Genomic DNA, 27,566 nt, shown 5'->3' with positions numbered 1-27,566 from the left:
AAAAAGCATGCATTCGATCCTGGCTGAAACAGGGAATAAAAGAATAAAATGCGTTTTCACCCATAGATTCTATAGTAGCTTAAGCACAGTTATCTGACACATGTTTACCCCACCCTTCCTTCAAGGAGCTCAGGACAGCTACATGGTTCTTCCCTCCCCACATTATCCTCACAATGATACTGTAACATAGTTTAGGCTGAGAGAGAGAGTCTCTCAGGCCATTTATGCAGGGAAGGTTTTGCCTTGGATTTGCTGCTCTCTAGATGCACATTTTCCCCATCCGGATTCTCAAAACTCTGCATGGGGGTGCTTATTGTTGAGTTTTCAGAATTTGAATGGGGGTGGGGGGGAAATGTGCATCTAATGAGTGGCAAACCCAAGGCAAAACCTCCCATGCATAAATGGCCTCAGCGAGCTTCATAGCAGAGTAACGATTTGAATCTGGCTGTCCTCCGTCCTTGTCCCAGAAACGCAACATCTGCGAGGCGCAACAAAAGCGAAATAAAAACGAGGCAAGGAGAGCCGCTGTCTCACCCCGCTCTCTTGCTGCAGTATCACCGTGGAGCCACCAGGGGCCGCCCTCGCCTTCCTCGCCGCGGGGCCGCTCTTCCTCGCCGCAGAGGCCTCTCCTTGTCGTTTTTGTCCTCTCCTCGCCCTCCGCCTTTCCGCCGCCGCTCCGAACACAGCGGGGGAGGGAAAGAAGAGCAGCGAGCCGGGAGAAGAAGCGGCCTTGGCCGAGCCGGGGGGGCCGCCATGGGCAAGAAACACAAGAAGCACAAGGCGGACAAGTACCCGTATGAAGGCAAGGCCGCCTCACCTTTGACCCCCCCCGTGGGGGGGCTGGTTTGTGAGGGGAGGGCCGTTGAGCGGGAGGCGCGCCCCCTCCCCCTGGAGAAAGAGGGCGGGGCGAGGCGGCGGTTGCGCGCGGGGCCTCGCCTTCTCGCCAGGACGCGTAGCCACGCCCCCTCGCCTTTTGACGTCACTTGACGTCGTGGGACGCTGAGCGGTTGGGGGAGGGGGGCCGAGGCGGCGGTGGGCGGGGCCTCGCCTTCTCGCCGGGACGCGCAGCCACGCCCCCTCGCCTTTTGACGTCACTTGACGTGGAACGCTGAGTGGTTGGGGGAGGGGGCGTGGCGGCGGTGGGCGGGGCCTCGCCCCCTCGCCGGGACGCGTAGCCACGCCCCCTCGCCTTTTGACGTCAAGTTAGGCTGTTATCCGTCTGGTAGTGTACTAGGCTGTTATCCATTTGGTAGTGGAACAGGATACCGGTCAAAATGCCTGTACCACTACCAAACGGATAACAGCCTAGTTCACTACCAGACGGATAACAGCCTAACTTTACTTCAAACAAAAATCAACATAAAATTAACAAGAACATTATTTTGTGCCATTTTGCAGTTGTATAAAAAAAATTTTGGGATGAGATGTTATGTACATGGTGAAGCATATAACCATGATACTTCTGTGTTAACATGCAAACAATAATGTGTCTATAATATGTCTCATACTGAATAATTATCAATGTAAATATATTAATCACAATATGTTTTGTCAGTGGTTTACATTTTTATAATAAGCCTACAACTGTAACTTTGATTACAACCTCCATGTGGTGGCTGGAGATCTCCCGCTATTATAAGAAAGGACATAAGAAAGGCCCTGCTGGATCAGGCCAAGGCCCATCAAGTCCAGCAGTCTGTTACAACTGATCTCCAGCCGATACAGATGTTCCCCTGGAGAAAAATGGCCGCTTTGGCAATGGGACTCTATGGCATTGAAGTCCCTCCCCAAGGCCCACCCTCATCAGGCCTCGCCCCAAAAACCTCCTGCCAGTGCAAAGAGGGACCTGGCAACCCTATTGCCCCCCCAAAAAAGAGAAGATACTAATTGGGGGAGGGGGAGAAGTTTGAGGGAGGAAGTTGGTTTCAAGAGGTAGGGAAACGCTTAACCAAGACTAAACATCTGTCTCATTTTTGCCCTGCGTTTCCTTCGAGAAGAGGCTCTCTGCTTCCATACTTTATCCCAATAAGCGCAAAAATGGTCATTGTACCGCTTGCCACCAGGACAAAAATAAAGCACACCTGCTAACTTGACAAGTAGAAATGTTTATCAGACATTGGACTACACTGCAGGGTTATTGTAACCCACTATATCCTCTGCTCTCCGTTTGCAATATGGAAACAATAATACTGCCCTGTCTTACAAGGCTGTTGCAGATATTGCTCTGAGAATGTATATGAAGAGTTATGAACACTTAAAATATACACGTATAAAAATGTGGCACTTCTGAGCTCAGGGTTCATTTTCTTACTCACTGCATTTCTCTTAGTTTCTTAACTGGTGAGTTCCTTTTTTTCTGACCAGCAACAGTTCAATGATGGGGTTGGATCCAGACACCCTTTCCACTGCAGAACCGCCTCGTATTATTTTGCAGGGTTCCTTATCACCTTCAGCGTCGTTTTCTGAAGATCTTTGGAAGGGGAGAGGTGGGAAAGTTCTGCTGTTGGAAAATTGAGTCTGGGTCCAACTGCTGGTACCTTTTCTGCAGAGATCAGTGTAGCGAATAGCATCATGAAACTTAACAAACAAAATGTATATGTTTCTATGGCAGCCTGTATAAGAAATTATTTCTTTTGCCAGTAAGTTCACACTGTTAGATCTTAGATCATAGAATCATAGAGTTGGAAGGGACCACCAGGGTCATCTAGTCCGACCCCCTGCACAATGCAGGAAATTCACAACTACCTCCCACACACACCCCAATGTCCCCTACTCCATGCCCAGAAGATGGCCAAGATGCCCTCCCTCTCATGATCTGCCTAAGGTCATAGAATCAGCGTTGCTGACAAATGGCCATCTAACCTCTTCTTAAAAAACCTCCAGGGAAGGAGAGCTTACCACCTCCCGAGGAAGCCTGTTCCACTGAGGAACCACTCTAACTACTAGAATATTCTTCCTAATGTCTAGCCGGAGTTCTTCCTAATGTCTAGACCTGTCTACAGCATTTTCCCTGTATTTGTCTTTTATTTAGCTTTCATGTTTAAACTGTGATATAATTTAATCTTTGTAACTAGAAGTACCCATAGAGCTTTCATCTTGATCCGATTCAAATAAGTGTTGCAAATTATTTCTTAATGTTAAGCAGGTTTCCCATTTCTCATCCCCCTTCCAGACTACGTGGAGAAGCCCTTGAAGCTCGTTCTAAAAGTGGGAGGAAATGAAATCGCAGAACTTTCTACTCAGAGCTCAATACCCGATCCTGTACTGTACGAAGACAAAAATGAACATGAGAAGCACAAAGACAAGAAAAGGAAGAAGAGGAAGAAAGCAGAAAAGCAAGTTCCCGGAGAAGAAAAGGAAAAAAGAAAAAGAAAAGTCAAGGTAATTTCTAAAAAAAAGGGTTGGGCGGGGTCTTTAAATGTAAAAATTATTTGTGTTGTGTGGTCTTTGAGACAGTCCTCCAGTCTGTGTAGGGTTGCCAACCTCTAGGTACTAGCTGGAGATCTCCTGCTATTACAACTGATCTCCAGCCGATAAGAGATCAGTTCACCTGGAGAAAATGTCCACTTTGGCAATTGGACTCTATGGCATTGAAGTCCCTCCCTTCTCCAAACCCTGCCCTCCTCTAACTCCACCCCAAAAACCTCCTGCCGGTGGCGAAGAGGGACCTGGCAACCCTATGTCCGTGGCCCTTTTCCTTCATGTGTTCATTTATTTGTGCAGATGAATTTGCAGTGTAATTATTTAGTTTAATTTGATTTTTCAGAAAGAAACATTGGTTTTGCACACTTGTTTATGGCCTATGGTTGAGGACAGCCATGGTAATTCATCCCAACTGGCCTCCCTTTCCCTTTCCCTATCCCCCACTCCCCTCCTTCCTTTCCCTTCCCTCCCCTTCCTTCTCCTTTCCCTGTCTTCCCCGCCCTTCCCTATCATCCTTTTTCCCTTGTGTTTTCTTCTCTGTTTTTTCATCTCCCCCTTGAAGCTTGATGTTAAATCTGGGGGGTTGGTCCTTATTATTATGTTAGGTCATAGCCGCCTTGGTTAGAAACATCCTCCTTAAAGTCAGAGTATTGATAATGGCGCCATCTATTATGTAAATGAATCGCATTTGTGTTGTTTTAAATTGTATTTTAATTTTTTTATATTACTTATTTATATATGATGTTAGCTTTGTTGGGGGTGGGCTGGGTATAAATAAAATTTCTATTCTATTCTTCAACAGTTCAGCTTCCATGCTTTTCTATGTGCACTGTGCCTGGTATCGGATATAAAGTTGAACTTTCAAGGGCAGTAATTTCTGCTTAAATATTTTCTTTTAAACCATGAAGGATGGTTCTTTGCATCAGCAGTGTGCTTCCAACATTAATTGACACACGTGATACAGAACACTGCACACACGGAAGACTATTGATCCTGAGCTTGTTAAATCATGAGCAAACTACTGATTCCGTCGTAAATAATATGAAGTAATAATTTTAAATCACAGAGCAGGACAAGTAAAGCAGAAAAGAACCAGTTCGCAACTAACGTTAACAAGTTAGTGGACTCTCGCTGACAGCTATCCAGTGATTATTTATAGTTAATTTTTAAATTATATTTAAAATCCCCTGCTTTTTGATCACAGTCCAGAAGGTGGCTGACAAGATCAATAAGCAGTTGTTATCCACAGACGTAAAAAACTACAAACATGGAAATCATTAGCAACGGATTCAAGAAAAAAAAATCAAAATCAATAAGAACAGTTGGCCAGATAAACACAGAAGCAAATGAAAGTACAGGTAATCAATAAAACTAGCCTAGATCTCCAAAGAAAGCAATCCTAGCTTTGCAGCATGATCACAGAAAGGGCCCAACCGATTTCCTAGGGGAAGGAGTTTCATAACCTTGGCATCATGGCGAAAAGACCCTGGTTCCTGCAGGTACAAAAGAACTAATTAGTAGTAAACTGTTCCAAATAGAAGGTTTCTAAAACCTTATCTTCCTGTTTGAGGTTCAATGAACACATCCGTCTTGACGAGTTAGAAAGGTCTCTGATGAACAGAAGGTTTGTCCCATTATTTTACATGCCTGACTGGATGAAAGGTATCCATTATCAAAATACCAAATATTGCTGGCATAGCGGTCAGGTCTGAAAAATAAAAGCGATAACTGAAATGGACATAAAGTTATGGTTGTGGTTATAAAAGTATCGCCTGCTTTATAACAGAGTTGTAATGGATCGGTTTGTTTATCCAAATACGGCATTGTTAGTTTCCGCAAACAGGAGATTACACCTTTTGGGAGATTACACCTTTTGTCAATATCCTAGCTGTATCATGGAACATGTGTTGTTTTTTTAACAAAAATATTATGCATCCCTTTATTGCCTTGAATTAGTGTTATCTTCCAGTAGGTGGAGACAGCACATAAAGAATAGATCTGTGTGGATTTTTGCCATTCCCATAATTAAGGGAAGGAACCTTGAGGGAGGGGAAAAAAATTACCAGTACATTGTGATTGCTCACCATGATGCCTCTCTAATTAATTTTACTTATCGTTTTTGTCTCCAGGAGGATAAGAAGAAGCGAGATAAGGACCGCGGTGAAAGCGAAGGAGAAAGAGACTTGAAAGGCCAAACCACTATAAGACTGGAATTGCCCCCAGAAAAACCACTGGCGAGCAGTTTAGCAAAACAAGAAGGTAAAAACAGTGTTTATTAAATTTATACTTGGTCAGAAGTCTCTTAAGTAGATAATAAGGCTACAGTCCTGAAGAGGGGGTGGCAATTTTCCTTAGGAGCCGGTGTGACCCTATGCCGGCGTGGGTACTGTTTTATCATGGAATAAAATGGCACCCACGCCGGCGCCCAGGAGCTCCGTCGGCCCCTGCCTCCAGCATAGCCACTCTGGGAACTAAATCCCAGAAGAGAGCGCCAGCGTGGGGGAGGTGTTTCAGGGGGCGGAGCTGCCTTTGGGCAGCTTCCTAACTCCATTTGCCCCAGGAATGTCTCCTCGAGCCACGGCATGGCTGCGCCACCTTTTTTGGTGGCACAGCCTCGCTTTGTTCATTGGGGCATTTTTCCCGTTTTTTGTTTTTATTTATTTTAAAGAAGAAGAAGAAGAGTTGGTTTTTATATGCCGACTTTCTCTACCACTTAAGGGAGACTCAAACTGGCTTACAGTCACCTTCCCTTCCTCACAGCAGACACCCTGTGAGGTAGGTGAGGCTGAGAGAGTGTGACTAGCCCAAGGTCACCCAGCTGGCTTCATGTGTAGGTGTGGGGACTCAAACCCGGTTCTCCAGATTAGCCTCCGCCGCTCATGTGGAGGAATGGGGAATCAACCCAGTTCTCCAGACTCCACCGCTCCAAACCACCACTCTTAACCAGTACACCATGCTGGCTCTTTTTCCCTCTGTGGCGGCCAGAAGGCCTTGGAGGAGGCAGCGTGGCTGGGCCGCTCCCGGCCGCTACCTAACTGGCCCCTCCCTTCAGGATTGGTCAGCAAGGTTACAGAAAAAAAAATTACAAGCATTTTTCATCCAGTATTTTGAAACAAGGGCCAAAACAAACCAGAAACTGTATCTTTAATAGTCATTCCTCTTTCCTCTGTCATTAGCCGGGGCAATATAATGGTTAGAATGTGGGACTAGGATCTGAGAGACTCAGGTTCGAATTCCCACTCTCCTACAGAAACGCTCTTGGTGACCTCAGGTGAGTCTCACACTCTCAGCCTAATCAACCTCATAGGGTTGATGTGAGAATAAAGTTGAAGAAGAAGAGTTGGTTTTTGATGCTGACTTTCTCTACCACTTAAGGGAGACTCAAACTGGCTTACAATCACCTTTCCCTTCCCCTCCCCACAACAGACACCCTGCAAGGTAGGTGGGGCTGAGAGAGTGTGACTAGCCCAAGGTCACCCAGCTGGCTTAATGTGTGTAGGAGTGGGGAAACAAATCCAGTTCACCAGATTAGAGTCCACTGCTCGTGGAGGAGTGGGGAATCAAACCCGGTTCTCCAGATCAGACTCCACCTCTCCAAACCACTGCTTTTAACCACTACACCACGCTGGCTCAAAATATGTCATTGGCCAGAATCTGAATACTCTGATTTGGTTCAAAATTGATTGTTAGTTTTCGATATCTGAAAAAAGGGAGCTGTGACTCTTGAAAGTTCATTCCCCCAAAAATCTTGTTGGTCTCTAAGGTGCTACTGGACTCGAATCTTATCTCTTCTACTGCAGACCGTCATGGCTACCGTCTGAAACTGCATTTATTTTTCTACTCTAAAATGTGTTTACAGCTTCTCCTTTCTAAAAATAAATAAATTTATGTTTGGAACCATTCACTGAAGATCTTTGACAGGAGTGGGGCTTTGGCGCGTAATGGGTTTTTCAAATGGGCCTGTGGTTAAGGGCAACCACTAACAGTGCATCCCTAAACACACGTTACAGTCTTCGAAGCCCCCAACGGACTTTGACGGACTTTTTAACTCCGCTTAGGATTACATTATAACAGAGGAAGCAGGCTCTTGGCCTGCTAATTGTTTTTTTTTTAAATGGCATGTCAGTATTTCATCTAAAAATGTAACAGAGTGAGAATTTACGAATCATAGCATGTTTTACGTGCATGGTGTTCATTTATTTCCCATTGTCGTTTTAATCTAGAAGTAGAACAGACTCCACTTCAAGAAGCTTTGAACCAGCTTGTGAGACAGTTGCAAAGGTGAGTTCTTGTAAGGTGCAGACCGTTTGTCGGCAGGGATTGTTAATTGGTTCAGCACTGAAAAGGGTTACGCAGTGTTGTTGCTAAGCTTTTCTTACTTTTGCAGTGTGTGTTGTGTTATGCTGTTAATCGTCCATTGCACAAACAGCTAATACATAAAACAGCCATGCAATTTTGGTGGGTGGTTCAAAACCTGTTTCTGATACAGCCTTAATTGAATAGCAGTTTTTTTTTCTTTTAAAACCCAAAGATCGATTGAAGGAGTTCTAGAAAATGCATTTCTACCAGTAACTAGGTTGTGATTCATGGATTGCTTTGTTTGGATTTCCCTTCCGATTGTATGAGACCTCAGTAAAAGTAAGCAGCTTGTGGTCTAGACTTACTTTGCTTCAGAGCAATTTCCCCCATTTTTATTATGGTTTTTGTTGGTACTTAAATTGTCTGAATGCGTTTAACTGTTGCCATTTTGATAGTGCTTCAAGGATGCCTTGAGCCACCTCAAACACTTTGAGACAGCAACCAACAAATATTTTAAATAAATAACATTGATGGATTTTAGCAAGAGAAAATCAGATTATTCTGTCCCCTGACAATTACCTGAGAGCCAGCATGGTGTAGTGGTTAAGGTGTCGGACTAGGAACTGGGAAACCCAGGATCAAATTCCCAATTGCATCATGGAAGCTTGCAGGGTGACCTTGAGCCAGTCACACAATCTCAGCCCTGACCCTGTCTAGTATTTGGATGGGAGACCTCAAAGGGATACTAGGGTCGTGACACAGAGACAGGCCATGGCAAACCACATCCCAGTGTCACTTGCCTTGAAAACCCTATGGGGTCACCATAAGTCAGCTGTGACTCGATGGCAAAAAAAAAGAAGAGGAGTTGGTTTTTATATGCCGACTTTCTCTCTACCTTTTAAGGAGAATCGAACCAGCTTACAATCTCCTTCCCATCCTTTCTCCACAACAAACACCTTGTGAGGTAGTTCTGAGAGAGTTCTGAGAGAACTGTGACTAGCCCAAGGTCACCCAGCTGGCTTCATGTGAAGGAGCGGGGAAACAAACCTGATTCACCAGATTAGAGTCTGCCACTCTTAACCACTACGCCACGCTGTAATTTAATTAAGTAATTATTCATTTTAATTGGCTACGGAGTGTGCTAAATGAAAACTTTATTCCTACAATCTTTCTGGGGGTGTGATAACCAGGCTCAGAGTTAGACCTATTTGATGAAGTTTTATAGATTTGGGCTTGGAATGAGAAAACTGATGGCCACAAGCTTACTTGTGCTTTTTACTATCGCTGGGCGCATGGGACTGCCTTGTACTGAATCGGACCACTAGTCCATCAACATCAGTATTGTCTACTCAGACTGGCAGCGGTTCTCCATAATCTTAGGCAGAGGTGTTGCACATCACTTGCCACCTGATCCTTTCAACTGGAGATGTCGGGGACTGAACTTGGAAGGGATTGACCTTCTGCGTACCAAGCAGATCCTCTGCCACTGAGCCACAGCCCCTCTCACCATGTGCATTACTGCCTCTTGCTGCCTTGAAAGACAGCTGTTCTCATGCAGGGGGCTTTATCCGAAGGTGAGAGAGTACTGTTTTGCAGCCATGCTGAGACCTGGTGCGTAAAACTTTCCATATTATAATATATCATTCCATTGGTGGGGGTGGGGGGAAGGGGAAAGAGGCAGAAAAATGGGATATCTGTGGTTTGGCTTAGAAATATCAAACACATTTGAACAATAACTTACTAGCGTTTTTTTTTAAAAAAAAACCTATTTGTTTGAAGGAATGCTTGCGAGGCAGTGCCCTCTGCCGCTTTGAAGAAACGCAAGATTGTATTGGAGCAAACTCTCTTGTTTCAGTTCAGTTCAGTGGCTGCTTTCAAGTCGGAGTCTTCTCTGCCTATTTAATAGTAAGGCCCATCTGTTCTTTGTTACATATCTAAAAAATGAAATGTAAAAGGGCTCGTCTTTTCATTTCTTAACAGAAAGGATCCAAATGCTTTCTTTTCATTTCCTGTGACTGACTTCATTGCTCCCGGCTACTCCATGATCATTAAACGCCCAATGGATTTTAGTACCATGAAAGAGAAGATCAAGAATAATGGATACCAGTCCATAGAAGAACTAAAGGTGCTTTTAATTTATATTTCAGCTGTAGAGAGGGGGATTTGAAACATTGACACTTGCTTTTGCCTGCAATTGCATTGTACGTTCCCCCCCCCCCATATTTTTATTCATTTGGGGGCTGAACTTTTCATAGTTTATGAACATAAAGAATCAAAAATTGGCACATCTGGCTTTGAGAGTGTTTCCCGTTGACTTTCTTTGCAGGAAGCAATTCCTTTGTGTCCATCTTCAGGAGGCTCTCTTTAATATTAAACTCACCAGTACAAAAATGTGCTTAAAAAAAATAAATGAAAAGCCAAAAACATTTTGGTACTACTTGAAGCGGATAACAAGGTCATAGATTCTGACAAGCATATTCATAAGAGATAGAAATAGAACTGGGTTTCATAGTCAGCAAAATGTATCCTTGTGAAAGGTATTCATTGACTTTTCACCACTGTAGTAAATGAATGAATTAATTGCTGTTTAAATTTAATCACAGAAGCATGCAGTCCGGGTTTATGTCTGGTCTTCTCATTACAGGTTTTGACTTCTAGAGTAAAAGTTATTGAATTTAAAATTAGGTATATTTATTCCCCCACCCCACCCCGCAAATGAGATGTTAAAGAAATTCAGTGTCTCTTTTCTGCTTTTGGGGGTGGGCAGGATAGAAGGACACACTGAACTTTTTAAACCCCCTAACTAAAAATTCCACCCCTACCCCACCCCCTATACCTTTTCTATTTGTACTTTATAAAGAAGAATATAAGACTTCTACAATTATTTGATTAATATTTCTTCTAGGACAAGCCCAACTCTCTGACCTCCTGGGGAAAGTGTCTGTGTTGAGCTCATTGCCTTTAGCAGTACATTGATACCAGATAGATGTATATCATGAGCATGTTTGGCCTCAGATCAGATCTGTTCATCTCTGACGCTGAACAATCGCTGGGCTGGTGCATAAGGAAGAGGATGCGAAGTCCCACCTGCAGGCGCTGTTTGTCAGTTTTAAACGGTCAGAGAGAGTGCCTTAGCGACATGTCCCATCTTGCAAATTCAGTAGGCAATACTGACTTTGATGGACCAAGGGTCTGATTCAGTATAAGGCAGCTTCATGTGTTCATGCGGTATCCAGGTACAATTGAGGAGTGCATGGCCTTATCTGTAGCAATTGAATATAATTATAATAATGATACTAATAGCAATTCACGTGTCACATGAAAACGAGCTGCCACTTTCCTTATTCCCTTTACCAGAAAGCACTTTGAAGTGAAAAGTCTAGAAAACATTCCTAGAAATGTTTGCTCACGTCCTTTAATTTTTTTTCTGTTGATACAGGACAACTTCAAACTGATGTGCACCAATGCCATGGTCTATAACAAACCAGAGACCATTTATTACAAGGCAGCAAAAAAACTATTGCATTCGGGAATGAAAATACTCAGCCAGGTAACAAGAGTTAAAAGGGGGTGTTGTGGGGAGGAAAGAGACTTGTTTTCATATGGAAGACTAACACACTGCTGGGTGTTTGATTGTTAAGTATGTCTTTTACTCTTGCTCTTAAAGGTGCTTTATGATTTAATTGCTTTATTTATTTATACCATGACGTTTCTCCCCACTGGGGACCCAAAACGGCTGACATCATTCTCCTCTCCGCCATTTTAACTTCACAACAACCCTGTGAGGTGGGTTAAGCTGGGAATGTGCAACTAGCCCAAAGTCACCCAGATGTTTAGCTTATAATAGTTAGCCACTTTGGTAGCCCTGACTGGGCAGAAAGACAGAAGAGTTGGTTTTTATGTGCCGACTTCCTCTACCACTTAAGGAAGAATCAAACCAGCTTACAATCTCCTTCAATTCCCCTCCCCACAACAGACACCCTGTGAGGTAGGTGGGGCTGAGAGAGTTCAGAGAGAACTGTGACTGGCCCAAGGTCACCCAGCTGGCTTCATGTGGAGGAGTGGGGAAACCAAACTGCTCGCCAGATTACTGTCTGCTGCTTACATGGAGGTGTGGGGAATCAAACCTGGGTCTCCAGATTAGAGTCCACCGCTCTTCACCACTACACCACACTGGCTGTCTTACAGAGTATGAATCCTATAAATTGGTTTTTCAGTCAAATATTCTACAGCGTCGTGGATTGGATCCTATCAGCTTTTCTGCCATGTACAGTGTCCTTGTACCCCTGATCACCAGTTGCTAGGGGATAATAACCGGGGGTGGGGGGTGTTGGCCTTGTCCTGTTTGGCTACTGTGAAAGAAAGGATGTTAGACTAACTGGTCCACTGGTCTGAGCCACCAGAGTTGTCCTTAAGCTCTTAAATTCACAAATTTTCACTGTGATTGGGCTGGTTTTAATGGAGAAATTGGATGGACAACAGAAATGTTTTTGTTTTGTTTTTGAGGAACGAATTCAAAGTTTGAAACAGAGTATAGACTTCATGGCAGACCTTCAGAAAAGCAGGAAGCAGAAAGATAAGACAGATCTACAGTCAGGTGGAGAAGACGATGACGGTCATGAGAAAGACCCAGGTTCTGCGGAAACAGACATCAGAGACTGTAAAACTCCCGGCAAAGAACATAAAAAGTATATCACAGGGGCTGAGTATTTCTTTCATTTCAGCAAAATCAGGAGCAAGAGGTGATACCCTAAAACATTTTTTGGAATTGACATGTTACCCCCCCCCTTCCCAGAATTCTTAGTGAACCCTTTCTTTGCTAGAACTGCCAGAATGGAATATTATAGCAGACTGACAATAATTTGCAAAATGATACGGAACGTATTGTTTCTTGAGTTGCCTAATTTTTCTTCCATTTATTTTCCATTAAGACTGCAGGTTCACAATTAGTTGGTGTCTTGTCATATGACATAAAATTACAGATGTACTGATTTGCATTGTTTAATCTGCCTTGAATCTCAGTGAGAAAGGTGGACCGCAAATAGCATAAATAAATAAAGTGTCAGCAATTATAACATATACAGGAGGTATCAGATTTCTCGTAGATTCCTGCCTGCTTGACTGCCAAGTATGCACCTTTCCTACCGCATTATCCTTTAGTTTAAATTGTGTTAGTTCTTAAATTAGTTTAAATTTTTTTACAAATTCACACCATCATTGGCAGGAAATGGGGAAAATGCTGGGTCAAAAATGTTCGAAACAAATAGTTCCTTCCATTTTAGTGCAAGCCATTAACATTCCAACCGGCCAAGATTGGTTTGTGCTGAACCTTTCAAACCAGGGTGGCAAATCGGCTTCAAGCAGTGGTTTTCGATCCTAATTTAGAACTTAAGAACAAACCATGGTTTTGCCACTTGGTCGTAACAGCAAACTGCAGTTTGCGTTAAAGTGGAACAAGCAAGTTAAGTGACGCTGCATTCCCAAGCCCTGGGTCAACTGGCCATACAATCATTTGAATGAGCCCATAAAACTTTTGAATAAATAGGTGGTTTAAATTGCCTTTAGTTTCCCTCTGTATTTTGAAGGATCATAGATGCGGGGGCGGTATTTTAATTCGTTGCTTTTTATAGGAAAGACAAAGAGCTCCTTGAAGAAAAAATAAGGAACAGTAATTTGGAGAGGGAACAAGAACTGATTGAACGAATCATCAGAGAATCAGGAGGAAAATTAACAAAACGGCCTGCTAATGCTCAGGTAAATAGCCATAGATAGATGCCCGTTTTCTACGTAAGGTTTGGTATGATCTAAGTTAAGTTCTTTTAAGTCCTGTAGATTTGATGCAAAGTGATCACTACTGTTAAAAATCCGAACCAAGTGCTGTAACTTCCATTAATTGAAGCTGTAAGCAAAACAGCCTGTTTAATTATGGATGGTCCTCTTCTCATGCCGGCTTTTTCGTAGGCTGCACGCGGGAGACTCATTTTAATGGCTTGATCTTTGTTTCAGTGCGAGTTTGAAAGGAGAAAACCTGACGGCACCACTACCCTGGGACTTCTTAATCCAGCAGAAAACAACGCAGGAGGTAATGTGCGCAATAAGTAATTTAAGAGGTCTTCTTCTCGGCGGTGTGTATTACTGATGGATTTCCACAGTTTGTAGCGGCGCAGGGGGGAGGCTTTTGAGGATGCTCCGCACTTCTCCTGAGCAAGCCTTGCTTATAATTCCCCGAAAGCCTCTGATCTCATAAAGCTCACAAAAGTTTGTCCTTCATGAAGGGCTTCATTTGAAGATGAGAATAATGATCTCAAATCTCAGATCATTCTGTATCCATTTCTTAAAAGCTGAATGGGTAAATGTAAAGCGAGGGGCTGTGGCTCAGTGGTAGAGCCTCTGCTTGGCATGCAGAAGGTCCCAGGTTCAATCTCCAGCATCTCCAGTTAAAGGGACCAGGCAAGTAGGTGATGTGGAAGACCTCTGCCTAGAACCCTGGAGAGCCTTGGGGAGGGCCTGTGGCTCAGTGGTATAGCATCTGCTTGGCATGCAGAAGGTCCCACGTTCAACCCGTGGCATCCTCCAGTTAAAGGGACTAGGCTGGTAGGTGATGTGAAAGACCTCTGCCTGAGACCCTGGAGAGCCACTGCTGGTCTGAGTAGACAATACTGACTTTGATGGACCAAGAGTCCATCAGTATAAGGCAGCTTCATGTGTTCATGTGCCCTCAAGCTGACTTATGGGGACCTTGTGGTGTTTTCATGGCTGGAGATGAGCAGAGGTGGGTTTTGCCATCACCTTCCTCTGCAAAGCAGCCCCAGACTTCCTTGGTGGTCTCGCAGTCAGATACCAACCCCCTTAGCTTCCAAACTCTGGCTAGCCTGGGCTATTAGGGCTGCTACAATGGTAGAATACATGTTTTTTTATTCAGAAGGTGCTGGGTTCAAGTCTCCAACAGCAAGGCTAGGGAAGTCTTTTGACAGACACGCTGGAATACTGCTGTCTGTCAAACCATATAGGGTTAAACAGACTGGTAGATTGAATTGGGATGAGGCAGCTTTGTACATTCCTAAACTAGCACGTCACTTCTAGCTAACCATGACATACCAGATTATCTTCCTGTTCATAGTTCAAGTCGTTATGACACATTTGGCCAGGAATCTCAAACCTTTTTTGAGCCTGTGGGCACCTTTAGAATTGTGACACAGTGTGGCAGGCGCAACCACAAGTTCTGTGAGAAATAATAAAACCAACCCTGCAGTGGCGGCTGCCACCGAAACAGTGTTATTTTAATCTGCACAGCCCATCACATCTCCAGTGGCCAATCAGAAGCCCTGTTGAGCAGGAGCCTGGCGTAGCCCCACCCACTCTCTAGAAACATTCGGCAGGCACCAGGAAAGGGCATAACATTGGGGACCCCTTCGTTAGATTATTCTGTAGTATTATGCCTCTTCAGTTATGAAAGGAGATAAGATTGCAAAACCTCTGTTGCGAGGTGGATACTGTTATTGTTGTGGCTTTCTTAATTTTCCAGCTGTGCTGCAAGAAAGGCAAGTTTAGAAATATATTAAATAAATAAATAATAAAAGCTCAAAATCAAATCAAGAGCTAAAGCATTTCAGTGAGAGAATATTTCCCGAATGTGATGCTCCCAGAATTATGAAAAGAACTCTCATAAATACTTGGCGGATTTCACATAGACCATTTATGCTTGGTAATTAGTAAGCACGTTCCAGGCTGAAGTGCCCCACATAATTTTTTGAGCTTTGCACGCTGAACCATCATTCAGGAAGTGACTGGAAAGCCGGCGCATACCTGCTTCGCATTTCTTGGGAGCTCCTTTAACGCGACCTTTTGTGTTTGCTCTGCCCCCACCTCGAAGAATCCCCTCAAGGAAGCATACAAAATCACAGCTCCGCGTTAGCTATGCAAACGGTGGTTGCTAATGGAAGGAACAAAGAAGCAGGCGAGTGGGCATTTAAAATTTTAAAGGTCGCATTTAAAAAAATAGCTTTGAGCAAGCATCAAAATTGACCCTGCATAAATGGCTATACAGTACCCCAAAAAAAATCTCTGAAAGAGTGGTTTCTGTCTTTTTCTTGTCCTTATTCTTATTCCGTGGGGTGTCAGAACTCGGCCATAATTCCACAAAGCTGGGCGTGACGGCCGGAAGGCTACAGTCGGGTGTAAATACACTGCAGGGCTTCAAAGAAGACAAACGGAACAAAGTCACTCCGGGTGAGTGTTACTGCTGTGTGTTCCTCAATATAGGAAATAAGCTTTGGGGGTTTTTTTGTTTGTTTTTTAATTAAAATATTTTTAGATTTCTATTTTGCTTTATGACCGTACAGCTCTCAAAGCAAATTTTACAACAATTAAAAATAATCATTTTAACTTTTATGGGTTCTTCCTCGGTCTCCCACATTTTATAAATCACGATGGGTAGCCATGTTCGTCTGTCTGTAGCTGTAGAAAAGAGCAAGAGTCCGGTAGCACCTTAAAGACTAACAAAATTTCTGGCCGGGGTATGAGCTTTTGTGAGCCACAGCTCACTTCTTCAGATACAGCTCAAGACAATGCATTCTCCTGGATTGAATAGAGACCTGGGATTCCTGTCTCATTACCATAGAATCATAGAGTTGGAAGGGACCACCAGGTTCATCTAATCCAACCCCCTGTACAATACAAGAAATTAACAACTACCTCCCCCCCCCCGCACCACCAGTGATTTCTCCCCGCCTACTACCCCTCTGCATATCACACCTAATCCAATCACACCCACTAATGTCATTTACCTGCTATTGTCATTTACGTGCTGTTGCCACTGGGTGTCTGAATTCACTCTTCTCTACTTAAGGATAGATGGACACACATTCTAGCTGTATCTGAAGAAGTGAGCTGTGACTGACAAAAGCTCATACCCTGCCAGAAATTTTGTTAGTCTTTAAGGTGCTACTGGACTCTTGCTCTTTTCTGCTTGTACTAGGACAGACTCTAGTTCACCAACTGCCATCTTGAGGCATCTATAGAACAGGCTTTCTTCACTAGGACGGGGATGAAATGAATTGTGAAAAGGTTTTGTAATTTTATGCTGGCCATTGTCTGTAACAAATAAATAATATAATAAATTGTGAAAGGGCTTTTGGGTTTAAGTTGGAGAGAGTTTGTATGAAGGAACTTGGTAAAGAAAGAATGCTATGTTTTAAATGTATTTTGATTATGGCCAGTATTGTTGCTGACCTTTGGAATTTAATACTTTGCCTTAATAATTCCTGCTGTTTTTCTCGTAGTGATGTACTTGAATTATGGGCCTTTTAGCTCTTACGCACCAGCTTACGACTCTACATTCGCAAACATCAGCAAGGACGATTCAGATTTGATTTACTCGACTTATGGGGAAGATTCTAATCAAGGGGTTTTTAAGTGAGTATTCAAGAAACAACCAGGCTTAATTTTATAGTTGAACCCAAAATTTCATTTTAGAAGCTTTCACATCCAGCGAAAATGGTCAGTTTCCTTCTAGCAAAAGAGAATCAACATGCTTGTCCTCAGGGATGATTTGTTTGGTTTCTTCACTTCTTGAGACCTGGAGAATCTCGTTCGATCACATTCTTAACATACCACCAAATCTTAGCACTTACTCTCTTAGAGTTCTTTCAGAAATAACACCAACTGAGCAGATAGTGCTAGTCAAGTGGTTCCAAGTTGACTTCTTTCCACGTTCATTACACATTTTCTCCTAAGGCGCAGTGAGCTCCTCCCAGCCAGTAGCAAGAAACAAATCCTAGTTCCGTTACTCAGGAGCCTTGCATTCTTTTGCGGGGATAAATGCCCACAGTGGCAAGCTACAGTGGAAAGTAAACCTTTTCCCAATCTTCTTCATTGATAGGGCAACAGTTGCAAACATCAGCCTAAACTTCTGTTGGACAAGAAATTGGCTTTGGGGTTGAGAGTAGAGCATTTGGTTCCCTGGACATTTACTGTAACCTACTACACAGTGGGGTGGATCCTGAATACAGGAAGCTGCCTTACACTGAATCAGACCACTTACCATCAAGATCAGTATTGTCTACTCACGGGCCAGTGTGGCGTAGTGGTTAAGAGCAGTGGTTTGGAGCGGTGGACTCTAATCTGGAGAACCGGGTGTGATTCCCCACTCCTTCACATGAGTGGCGGATGCTAATCTGGTGAACCGGGTTGTTTTCCCCACTCCTACACTTGAAGCCAGCTGGGCGACCTTGGGCTAGTCACAGCTCTCTTAGAGCTCTCTTAGCCTCACCTACCACACAGGGTGTCTGTTGTGGGGAGGGGAAGGGAAGGCGATTGTAAGCCGGTTTGATTCTTCCTTAAGTGGTAGAGAAATTCAGCATATAAAAACCAACTCTTCTTCTCAGACTGGCAGCAGCTCTCCAGAGTCTCAGGCAGAGGTCTTTCACAGCACCTACTATCTGATCCTTTTCCTCGAGATGCCGGGGATTGAACCTGGGACCTTCTGCACACCAAGCTGTTGCTCTACCATTGAGCCACAGCCCTTCCCCTGCTCCTACCCCTATCCTGCTACTCAACTGAACAAAGTTTTCCCCCTGATAAAATATTTATACCTCACCTTTCCTTTGGCTCCAGTTGGAAGCCTTCCTCTGGCCTGTAGAGCCTTTCTCCAACAGAAGAGTCACTTAATTTGGAAGGAGGCTATTTGGAGTACAGTTGGATCCACCCCCAAATTACTGGCTGCATCAGTATTTCTCAAAAGCAAGGGTACTCCAGGGGATTTGTAAGTCCTTTACGAGGATGCACCACAATCCTGTGCCATGCTAAATACCATTTATTTTATTTATTTAGGGAATACTCCCTTCTCCTCCCTTTCCTGCTGTTCCCACCATCAACTACAGCACATGCAGTTCACAGACTGAATTGGTTGCATCCATGCTGTCATGATTATTATATGTTTAATATAGCATAGGGAAAGTGACCGTAAGCACATAAATAGATAAATCAGCATAATGTTTTGCTTCTTTGATCCTTTTTTTTTTTTAGTATTGACGAGTTTTTGGCGAAGTCTCAGGACTACCCCTATGTCATGGCCGACAGCTTGCTGGACGTCTTGACCCAAGGAGGGCATTCTCGTTCGCTCCGAGAACTAGGAAGGGTGAGGCTATTTGTGCGTTACTCTGCAAATGGTGGAATGAAAGTCCCAACACCAAGAAGACAGATAACGTAATGCAGGGGGAGGGAGGGGTGTGTTTCTCTTTCATCTTCAGTTGGCGAACAAAACAGTCAGGAAACAAATGGCCTGTATCCACCGGAAGATTTTCGCAACTGCCAGGGTCCTTGTGTCCTGATCTGGATAGACCAGGCTAGCCCGATCTTGTCAGATCTCAGAAGCTAAGCAGGATCGGCCTGCTTGTTGCGGGGAGGGGCCATGGCAAAGTGGGAGAGCATCTGCTTGGCATGCAGAAGGTCCCAGGTTCAATCCCTGGCATCTCCACTTAAAGGGACTAGGCAAGTAGGTGCTGTGAAAGACCCCCTGCCTGAGACCCTGGAGAGCCGCTGCCGGTCTGAGTAGACAATACTGACCTTGACGGACCAAGGGTCTGATTCAGTATAAGACAGATTCATGGGTGTCCATGTGGCCCTGGTTAGTACTTGGATGGGAGATTACCAAGGAAGTCCAGGGTTGTGACGCAGAGTCAGGCAATGGCAAACCACCTATGTGTGTCTCTTGCCTTGAAAACTACAGGGTTGCCATAAGTCAGCTGTGACTTGGCAAAAAGCGGGGGGGTCCTTGCACGAACAGAAAGTATAGGAAAACCCTGATCTGGCCTTTATTTATTTATTATCTTAGATTTATATATCCCGCCCTCCCCAGCCGAAGCCAAGCTCAGGGCGGGAAACAAAGTACTAAAGTAAAGCATAATACCGAGCGGTATTTCTGCTTGTGGAAAATGTTGTACAGTCAGTTTTGGGGCACTAGAAGATACAGGAAGGAAGGCACTAGGTGTTGTAGAAGATGTTGCATAGATGGAACTGTGCTAAGTCTGATTAAACTTCTCTTTCTGCATCACTGGACCCAAGCCAACGTTTTTAGACTTGATTTGCTCAACTTATTCGGCCTAAAAAAAAGGAAGCTTTACAGCATGCTTGTCCAAACTGCGGCCCCTGGGCCATATGCGGCCCAACACGGTTATGAATGCAGCCCAACACAAAATCGTAAACTTATTTAAAACATTATGTATCAGCTTAGTGTATTTTATGTGCGGCCCAAGTTAGTGTTAGTGTATTTTATGTGTGGCCCAAGACAATTCTTCTTCCAATGTGGCCCAGGGAAGCCAAAAGACTGGAAACCCCTGCTTTACGGGAACACACACACACTCCATTGCTACAAAAACAAGGGAGAACAATTCTAATTCCGTTCCAGAGTGAGATTGGGCCACAGCCTCGGAGTTACAGCTGAGAAGGCCCTGCTTCTAGGATCAGAAGTTCGTATCACAGACATTAGTGGTACCAAATAGAAGTAGTAGTTTTGACTTCTAGTATGTTAGTCTGTCTGGGAAAACATGGATTTGTGCTTTCTGTCACCGCACATTTGACAACACGATTTTCTAACTCCGTTACTGTGAAATACGGCAAAGGGCAAACAAGAAAAACGTAACCAGAGACTGGAAAGTTTACACAGTGATTCAGTTTCCTGTGCTAAACGTTTATAGCCGTTTTCTCCAACATGGCATTTACAGCTGTGTTTCTCTCTTTAACGCAAAGGTACATATAAAAAACTTGTTTGGCCCACAATACCAGAGTCAACAGCTGTTTCAAATAAATACCCTGAAAGGAGCAGCTGGATGCTTTTATCCCCCCAAAATGCCTAAGTGGACTCTTTTCCACCAAAGAGAGAGACCAACTTATAACAGGGTTAGAAAATGCTGATCCACTGTTAATGTGGGGGTTTTCCCCTCTCTGTCTAAGCTAGGGGTCCCCAACCTTTTTGACCCTGCGGTCACCTTTGCAATTCTGACTTAGGGTGGTGGGCACAGCCACAGAGTGGATGCCGCAGGAGGCAGAGCCAACCGCAAAATGTCAGGGTGTGACATTATGCGTAACTCAACAGTAATCAGTTTAATCAATCAGTGCAATTTTTGAACCCATTTTGTAATATTTACTTGACTGGTGTCTATTGGAGTGTCAGGCAAAGCTGGGGTCGGGTGGAATCCAGCCAGCGTTTCCAGTGAACCTCATGCAGTTCCTTTGCGTGGTGTGGTGGTTTGGAGTGGTGGACTCTGATCTGGAGAACCGGGTTTGATTCCCCATTCCTCCACATGAGTGGCAGAAGCTAATCTGGTGAACTGGATTTGTTTCCTCACTCCTGCACATGAAGCCAGCTGGGGTATCTTGGGCTAGTCACAGTTCTCTCAGCCCCACCTACCTACCACACAGGTGTCTGTTGTGGGGAAGGGAAGGTGATTATAAGCCGGTTTGAGTCTGCCTTAAGAGGTAGAGAAAGTCGGCATATAAAAAACAACTCTTCTTCCTTTCTGCAACCCCCATCCCACACAGCTTTTGTCCAGGCAGGTCCCATGATGCCTAGCATAGCCCTTCTGATGGTCAAAATGGGGCCCTCCCTTCCATTTTTCACCAGCAGAAAGCCTGATTGGATGCAGCCCACTGTGAGATTTCCCTTTAAGGGAGATTAGTTTGCAGGCAACCTGTTTGGATGGAAATTGACCTTTACTTTTTTCGTAAGTGGGAGGCAGCCGTGTGCACAGGTGGAGAAAAGAGCCTGTGCTGCTGGAAGGAGTGACGTAATAGTCTTAACCAAAGAGGTTTGGACAACCCGTACCGGTAAACAGCAGCGCTACTGAATCCACTTAAGTAACATTAAAGTAAAGGTACCGTACACCTCATTGGGTCTTTTTCCATTTCCCAGCCAGCAGATGAAGCCGAAGGCCCATCCGAAAGAGCTGACGTGATCAAAGGCCCAGAGGTGACGCCTTTCTGCATTTTACCGCGATGGTCTGGCACAAGCTAGCTGCAGGGATAGGTTTCATTGGATCTGCTGTTGCTAAGTCAGGCAGCCCAATTATGCCCATGCATGTAGATCAGGGAGACTGCAAAAGGGAGACTGCAGCCAAGAAATCAGAAGGAGATTGAGACTGGGAAGGGCAGCTGTGAAGGAGCTTCCGACTCATGGCGACCCTATGAATCAGTGTCCTCCAAAATGTCCTGTCTTTGACAGCCTTGCTCAGGTCTTGCAGATTGAGGGCCGTGGCTTCCTTTATAGAGTCCATCCATCTCTTGTTGGGTCTTCCTCTTTTCCTGCTGCCTTCAACTTCCTGGTATGATTGTCTTTTCCAGTGACTCTCGTCTTCTCATAATGTGCCCAAAATACGATAGCCATAGTTTAGTCATTTTAGCTTCTAGGGTCAGTTCAGGCTTGATTTGATCTATAACCCACTGATTTGTTTTTTTGGCAATCCACGTTATCCATAACAATCTCCTCCAACACCATATTTCAAAGAAATCAAGTTCCTTCCTCTCAGCTTTCTTCAGTGTCCAGCTTTCACACCCATACATAGTAATAGGGAATATGATGGCATGAATTAACTTGATCTTGGTGGCCAGTTAGTACATTTTTAAAAATCCTGTCCTTCCAAGGAGCTCAGGGCAGCATATATGCTTCTCCCCTCATCCATTTTCATCTTCACTACCACCCTACAAGGTAGGGAGTTAGGCTGAGAGGGGACGACTGGCCTTGAGATCCCAAGTTTTATTTCAAGCAGAGATTTGAAATTCCCCGGTCCTAGTTTGACGGTCTAACCTGGCTTGGGATCGGCGTATCTGAAGGACCATCTTCTCCCATGCGTTCCTGCCCAGGAATTGAGAACACAGGGATAGACAAGAGGGCTTGTCCCACCAAAGAAGCTCATCTGGTGGGTACACAAGAGAGGGCCTTTTCGGTGGCAGCTCCATGATTACGGAACATCCTCCCCAGGGAGGTGCGCCTGGCCCCCTCACACCTGAACTTCAGGAGGCAGCTGAAAACTTTTATTCAGGACAGCATTCATTTAGTTTAGTTTTTCTGCCTGTTGGCGGTTTTAAATTGTGATTTTAATTCATGGTGTTCGATGTGTTTTTATGTTGTTTACATTGCGAGCCGCCTTGAGTTCCGTCAGCTAGAAAGGCAGCTAATAAATGTTTTTAGTAAATAGATAAAATAAATCACCACCACGCCAGGTTTGCCACCCCACCAGTGGCATATGTTTTTGAGGTGGGATTTGGCGTAAGGTCTTCCACGGCCTTCTTCAGGCTTTTGATGCCAATACATAGGAATCAAGAAAGTAATACCAATAAAATGACTACTGATATGCCATATAGTCTTAAGATTGTCTACATCATTTTAGGTCTACATATCAGAGAAGAGGGAATGAACTGTGGTTGTAACTATTGTGTTAGGGTAAAGGTAGTCCCCTGTGCAAGCACCGAGTCATTCCTGACCCATGGGGTGATGTCACATCCCGACGTTTCCTAGGCAGACTTTGTTTACGGGGTGGTTTGCCAGTGCCTTCCCCAGTCATCTTCCCTTTACCCCCAGCAAGCTGGGTACTCATTTGACCGACCTTGGAAGGATGGAAGGCTGAGTCAACCTTGAGCCAGCTACCTGAAACCGACTTCTGTCAGGATCGAACTCAGGTCGTGAGCAGAGCTTTTGACTGCAGTATTGCAGCTTACCACTCTGCACCATGGGGCTCTTAACTATTGTGTTACCCTGATGATTATTAGGGCTTTTTTTGCAAAAAACATAATTAGCTTACATTGTGGGCTATGTACATTTTTCTGCCTGAAATTTAAAATTGTGTATCTGCTGCCATCTACAGATCACCGAAACAGATCCATCCATTAGGCTTGAATCCTCTCTTAGTAAGGAAAGGCTTACAGCTCTGAGAGCCGTGACCAATTTCGGGCTGCAGGTGGAGGAGTTTGAGTCGGAAGGTGGGTAGAATGAATGGCACGAGGGTCTCCTCACGTTCCGGCTTGACTGGCTTCTGCGTTGTTGCGTGTGCTGCAGCATGAACACACCTCCCCTCTCCCTTTCAATTCAACAGAAGCAGAAGTCTTCCAGAAGAAACTCGACGAAACCACAAAACTGCTCAGGGAGCTCCAAGATGCTCAGAACGAACGACTGAGTACGAAGCCGCCTCCTAACATGATTTGCCTCTTGGGACCGTCTTACAAGGAGATGCATTTGGGTGAGCGCAGCTCTAAATCTTCAGAAATGCTCCGCTTCCTAGGTCAGACTGCCAGAGGGAAGACTGAAAGACAGTCGATTCCAATCCATCCCCCCACCCCCGAAATGCCAAGTGCTTTAGTACCTGACTTGCAGTGGATTACTGTTGAGCCCTTTTTCTTGTGTTAGGTTTGTACGGAGTCCATTAGTAACTTTCTAATCAAAACACAGGATTTTTTCTCTACCCTTCGCTGCATTTGTAGTCAATCTATTTAAGATGGGTTTTTGATTACCCCAAGCCAATTTCAGTCCAAGTTATTTTTCACTGTCAGGCTGCAATCTACACTCAACTACCCCTTTTTCAAGGTTTCTCTGCCGAGTATTTCCACAGTTGAAAAAAGCAAGAGTCCAGTAGCTCCTTAAAGACTAACAATATTGCTGGCAGAGTAGGAGCTTTTGTGAGTCACATCTCACTTCTTCAGATGCAGCTAGGATGTGAGTCCATCTGTCCTTAAGTAGAGAAGAGTGAATTCAGCCACCCAATGGCAATAGCATGTAAATATCAATAGCAGGTAAATGACATTAGCAGGCATGATTGGATTAGGTGTGATATGCAGAGGGGTCATAAGCGTGGAAAAATCAGCATTGGTAATGAGACAGAAATCCCAGGTATGGTCTTGAGCTTCATTATTAGTTGTTAATCTCCCTTTGAAATCCCTTTGTGAGAGATCTGCTACTCTTAAGTATGTCCACAGTGGCTGTTTTACGGTTTTTCTGCACATCTTACTTTCGTCACTTGTGTGCTCGTACTGCGACGGGGTTTTCCCCCCTTTTCCACACATTTTTTGCTCCCTCTCATGGTCGCTTCAATCTTTCATCGCTGTATCTCCGGCTTATTGACGATCACTTTGCTCATAAATAAACCGAAGATACAGGAATGAACTATCGAGGCGACCACCAGGGGGAGCAAAACACAGATGGGAAAGCGGGGGAACGACGCGGTATGGGCACACCAGCGAGGAAATGACGCATGCGAAAAAGCTCTGTCTCCTACTGAGTGATCAGAGAACAGAAATTATCCCTTTCTCATGGCTTTGTTGCCATTATTTTTGGCAAGTAAATGGATGGGTGGGAGTCATGTTGCTACCCCACTTAAACGTTTTTTAGGAGGTCGCAGTAATTCCTCTGTCTTCACAATATCAAATCCTACACATTGTGCTTATTAAAGTTCTATTGAATTCAATACAGCTTACTTCTACGTGATCAGCAATGGTTAGAATTGCAGTCCTGGGGAGCGGTGTTTGCGTCTCATTCTTTAGCTTATGTTCCTAACAATCTCATATTCAGAGGGCAGCAACTTGCATCTTATAAATGTTAAGTAAACACAGTTTCGTGTAATCCAACTTGCAGGACCTTCCAGGTTGCTTTCAGGCCCGTCACAAAAGGATCCGTTTAGACAAAGTTCATAATAGCCATGCCTTTTAATCCTTGTGTCTTTTCCAGCTGAGAGAGTGACCAGTAATCTCAAAGAACTTGCCCAGCAAGTTGCTCCAGGGGATATCGTGAGCACGTACGGTGTCCGTAAAGCCATGGGGATTTCAATCCCTTTACGTGGTACGGGAGACAACTCTGTCGACTTAACTGACGGTGAGTAGCCAGAACATGTGTCACCACCCCTTTAGAAACTGGTTGTTACAGAAAAGGCACAGGAGTGAGTAACTTCCCTATATGGAACAAACTGAAGTGGCCTCCACACAGTGACTGTATTTGCATAAGAAGAAGAGCCCTGCTGGACCTGACCAGTGGTCATAAGAACATAAGAAAGGCCCTGCTGGATCAGATCAAGGCCCATCAAGTCCAGCAGTCTGTTTGCACAGTGGCCAACCAGGTGCCTCTAGGAAGCCCACAAACAAGACGACTGCAGCAGCATTGTCCTGCCTGTCTTCCACAGCACCTAAGATAATAGGCATGCTCATAAGACTATAAGAACATAAGATAAGCCATGCTGGACCAGACCGAGGGCCAGTATCCAGCAGTCTGTTCATACAGTGGCCAACCAGGTACCTCTAGGAAGCCCACAAACAAGACCACTGCAGCAGCATTATCCTGCCTGTGTTACAAAGCACCTAATATAATAGGCATGCTCCTCTGATCCTGGAGAGAATAGGTATGCATGACGAGTATTCACTTTGACTAGTAGCCATGGATAGCCCTCTCCTCCATGAACATTTCCACTCCCCTCTTCAAGCCTTCCAAGTTGGCAGCCATCACCACATCCTGGGGCAGGGAGTTCTACAATTGAACTATGTTTCGTGGTTCAAGGCAGCTTACAATAATAGTTAAAAACATCTGTTAAAACCAAAAAAAGCAAAACAACACACCCCAAATCTCTCACCCCTCCCCATTTAAAAGCCTTGGCAAACAAGGAAAGCCTTGCTGCGCCTCCTGAAGATCTCTAAGGATGCCTCACCTCTTCCGGGAGCCCATTCCACAGAGCTGGAGCCATGATGGAAAAAGGCCCCGGCTCTGGTCGATTCCAGACGGGCCACCCTAAATGGTGGGATGGGCAACAGATAGTTGGCACACAGGGACGTATGGAAGGAGGATGGTCCTTTGGATTTGTGGGTCCGAGATTGTGAAACTGGAACGTGTCCAGTGTCCAAAGGAGGGCAACAAAGATGGTGAGGGGTCTGGAGACCAAGTCCTATGAGGAAAGGTGGAAGGAGCTGGGTATGCTTAGCCTGGAGAGGAGACTACTGAGAGGGGATAAGATAACCATCTTTAAGTACTTGAAGGGCTGCCATATAGAAGATTTTGCTGAGTTGTTTTCTGTTGCCCCAGGAAGTAGGACCAGAACCAACGGGTTGAAATTAAATCAAGAGAGTTTCCGTCTAGACATTAGGAAGAATTTTCTAACAGTTAGAGCAGTTCCTCAGTGGAACAAGTAGAGGCTAGATGGCCATCTGTCAGCCATGCTGATTCAATGACCTTAGGCAGATCATGAGAGGGAGGGCATCTTGGCCATCTTCTGGGCATGGAGTAGGGGCCACTGGGTGTGTGTGGGGGGAGGTAGTTGTGAATTTCCTGCATTGTGCAGGGAGTTGGACTAGATGGCCCCGGTGGTCCCTTCCAACTCTATGATTCTAAGAGCTTTATATTAAGGAGTGTAAGACTGAATAGATGTAAGAGCCATTTGCATAATATTTGCAAAGCTGGCGTGAGCAACCTCACAACATTGCAGTCAGGAATGGAGTAAGATGTTCACCTACCTCCTTAGCACAAAACAAAAAATGTGGTGGTAACAGATTGCTGTGTTGGATTTTTTCCCCCAGATGTGCCGGAACCATCCATAGCTCCCATTCCCATTGATTGTGAAGCGCTTGCCACATGATGCTTTGGAAGAGTTTTCAAATGTAAATTGCGCCTGTTTTTGCAATGTTTGTCCTGATGTGTTTGTACTGGCCGATTGTGTTACTGTTACATGTGTGGGACCTTTTTGAATTATTAAAAAAAATGTAAAACTCAAGCCTCCTTTCTAACAATTGTTCTGAGGTGCTCTTTCGATTGAATTTCATGTGAAACCAGCATGAGAGTTGATCTTCCCAGTTTGCATTAGATGGGACTCTCACATCATACA

General features: G+C 44.5%; 1 protein-coding gene across 1 annotated transcript; it reads left to right on the top strand.

Annotated features, from left to right (window-relative positions):
• Positions 1 to 753: 753 nt before the first annotated feature.
• On the top strand, positions 754 to 27,320 carry BRD7 (bromodomain containing 7). Its single transcript, XM_056862377.1, has 17 exons — positions 754 to 802; positions 3,173 to 3,381; positions 5,553 to 5,682; positions 7,647 to 7,704; positions 9,703 to 9,847; positions 11,162 to 11,272; positions 12,229 to 12,464; positions 13,353 to 13,476; positions 13,729 to 13,804; positions 15,844 to 15,951; positions 17,004 to 17,136; positions 18,748 to 18,859; positions 21,632 to 21,688; positions 23,580 to 23,694; positions 23,808 to 23,951; positions 25,433 to 25,576; positions 27,262 to 27,320. Exons 1-17 carry the CDS (start codon positions 754 to 756, stop codon positions 27,318 to 27,320), a joined length of 2,010 nt encoding a protein of 669 aa, XP_056718355.1.
• The last annotated feature ends 246 nt before the right edge of the window (positions 27,321 to 27,566 follow it).

This window comes from Euleptes europaea, chromosome 17, assembly GCF_029931775.1.
Source record: "Euleptes europaea isolate rEulEur1 chromosome 17, rEulEur1.hap1, whole genome shotgun sequence".
Lineage (NCBI taxonomy): Eukaryota > Metazoa > Chordata > Lepidosauria > Squamata > Sphaerodactylidae > Euleptes > Euleptes europaea.
The sequence above is the reverse complement of the archived record's forward strand: the minus strand, read 5'-3'. Positions and strand labels throughout refer to the sequence as shown.

What these genes read in the sequence shown, in the direction of transcription:
- BRD7 (XM_056862377.1), top strand. Translation starts at nt 754, where the DNA reads ATGGGCAAGAAACACAAGAAGCACAAGGCGGACAAGTACCCGTATGAA. An exon ending in AGTCCATAGAAGAACTAAAG is followed by an intron (nt 9,848 to 11,161) that starts GTGCTTTTAATT and finishes CTGTTGATACAG; the next exon opens with GACAACTTCAAACTGATGTG. An exon ending in GGAGGAGTTTGAGTCGGAAG is followed by an intron (nt 23,695 to 23,807) that starts GTGGGTAGAATG and finishes TCAATTCAACAG; the next exon opens with AAGCAGAAGTCTTCCAGAAG.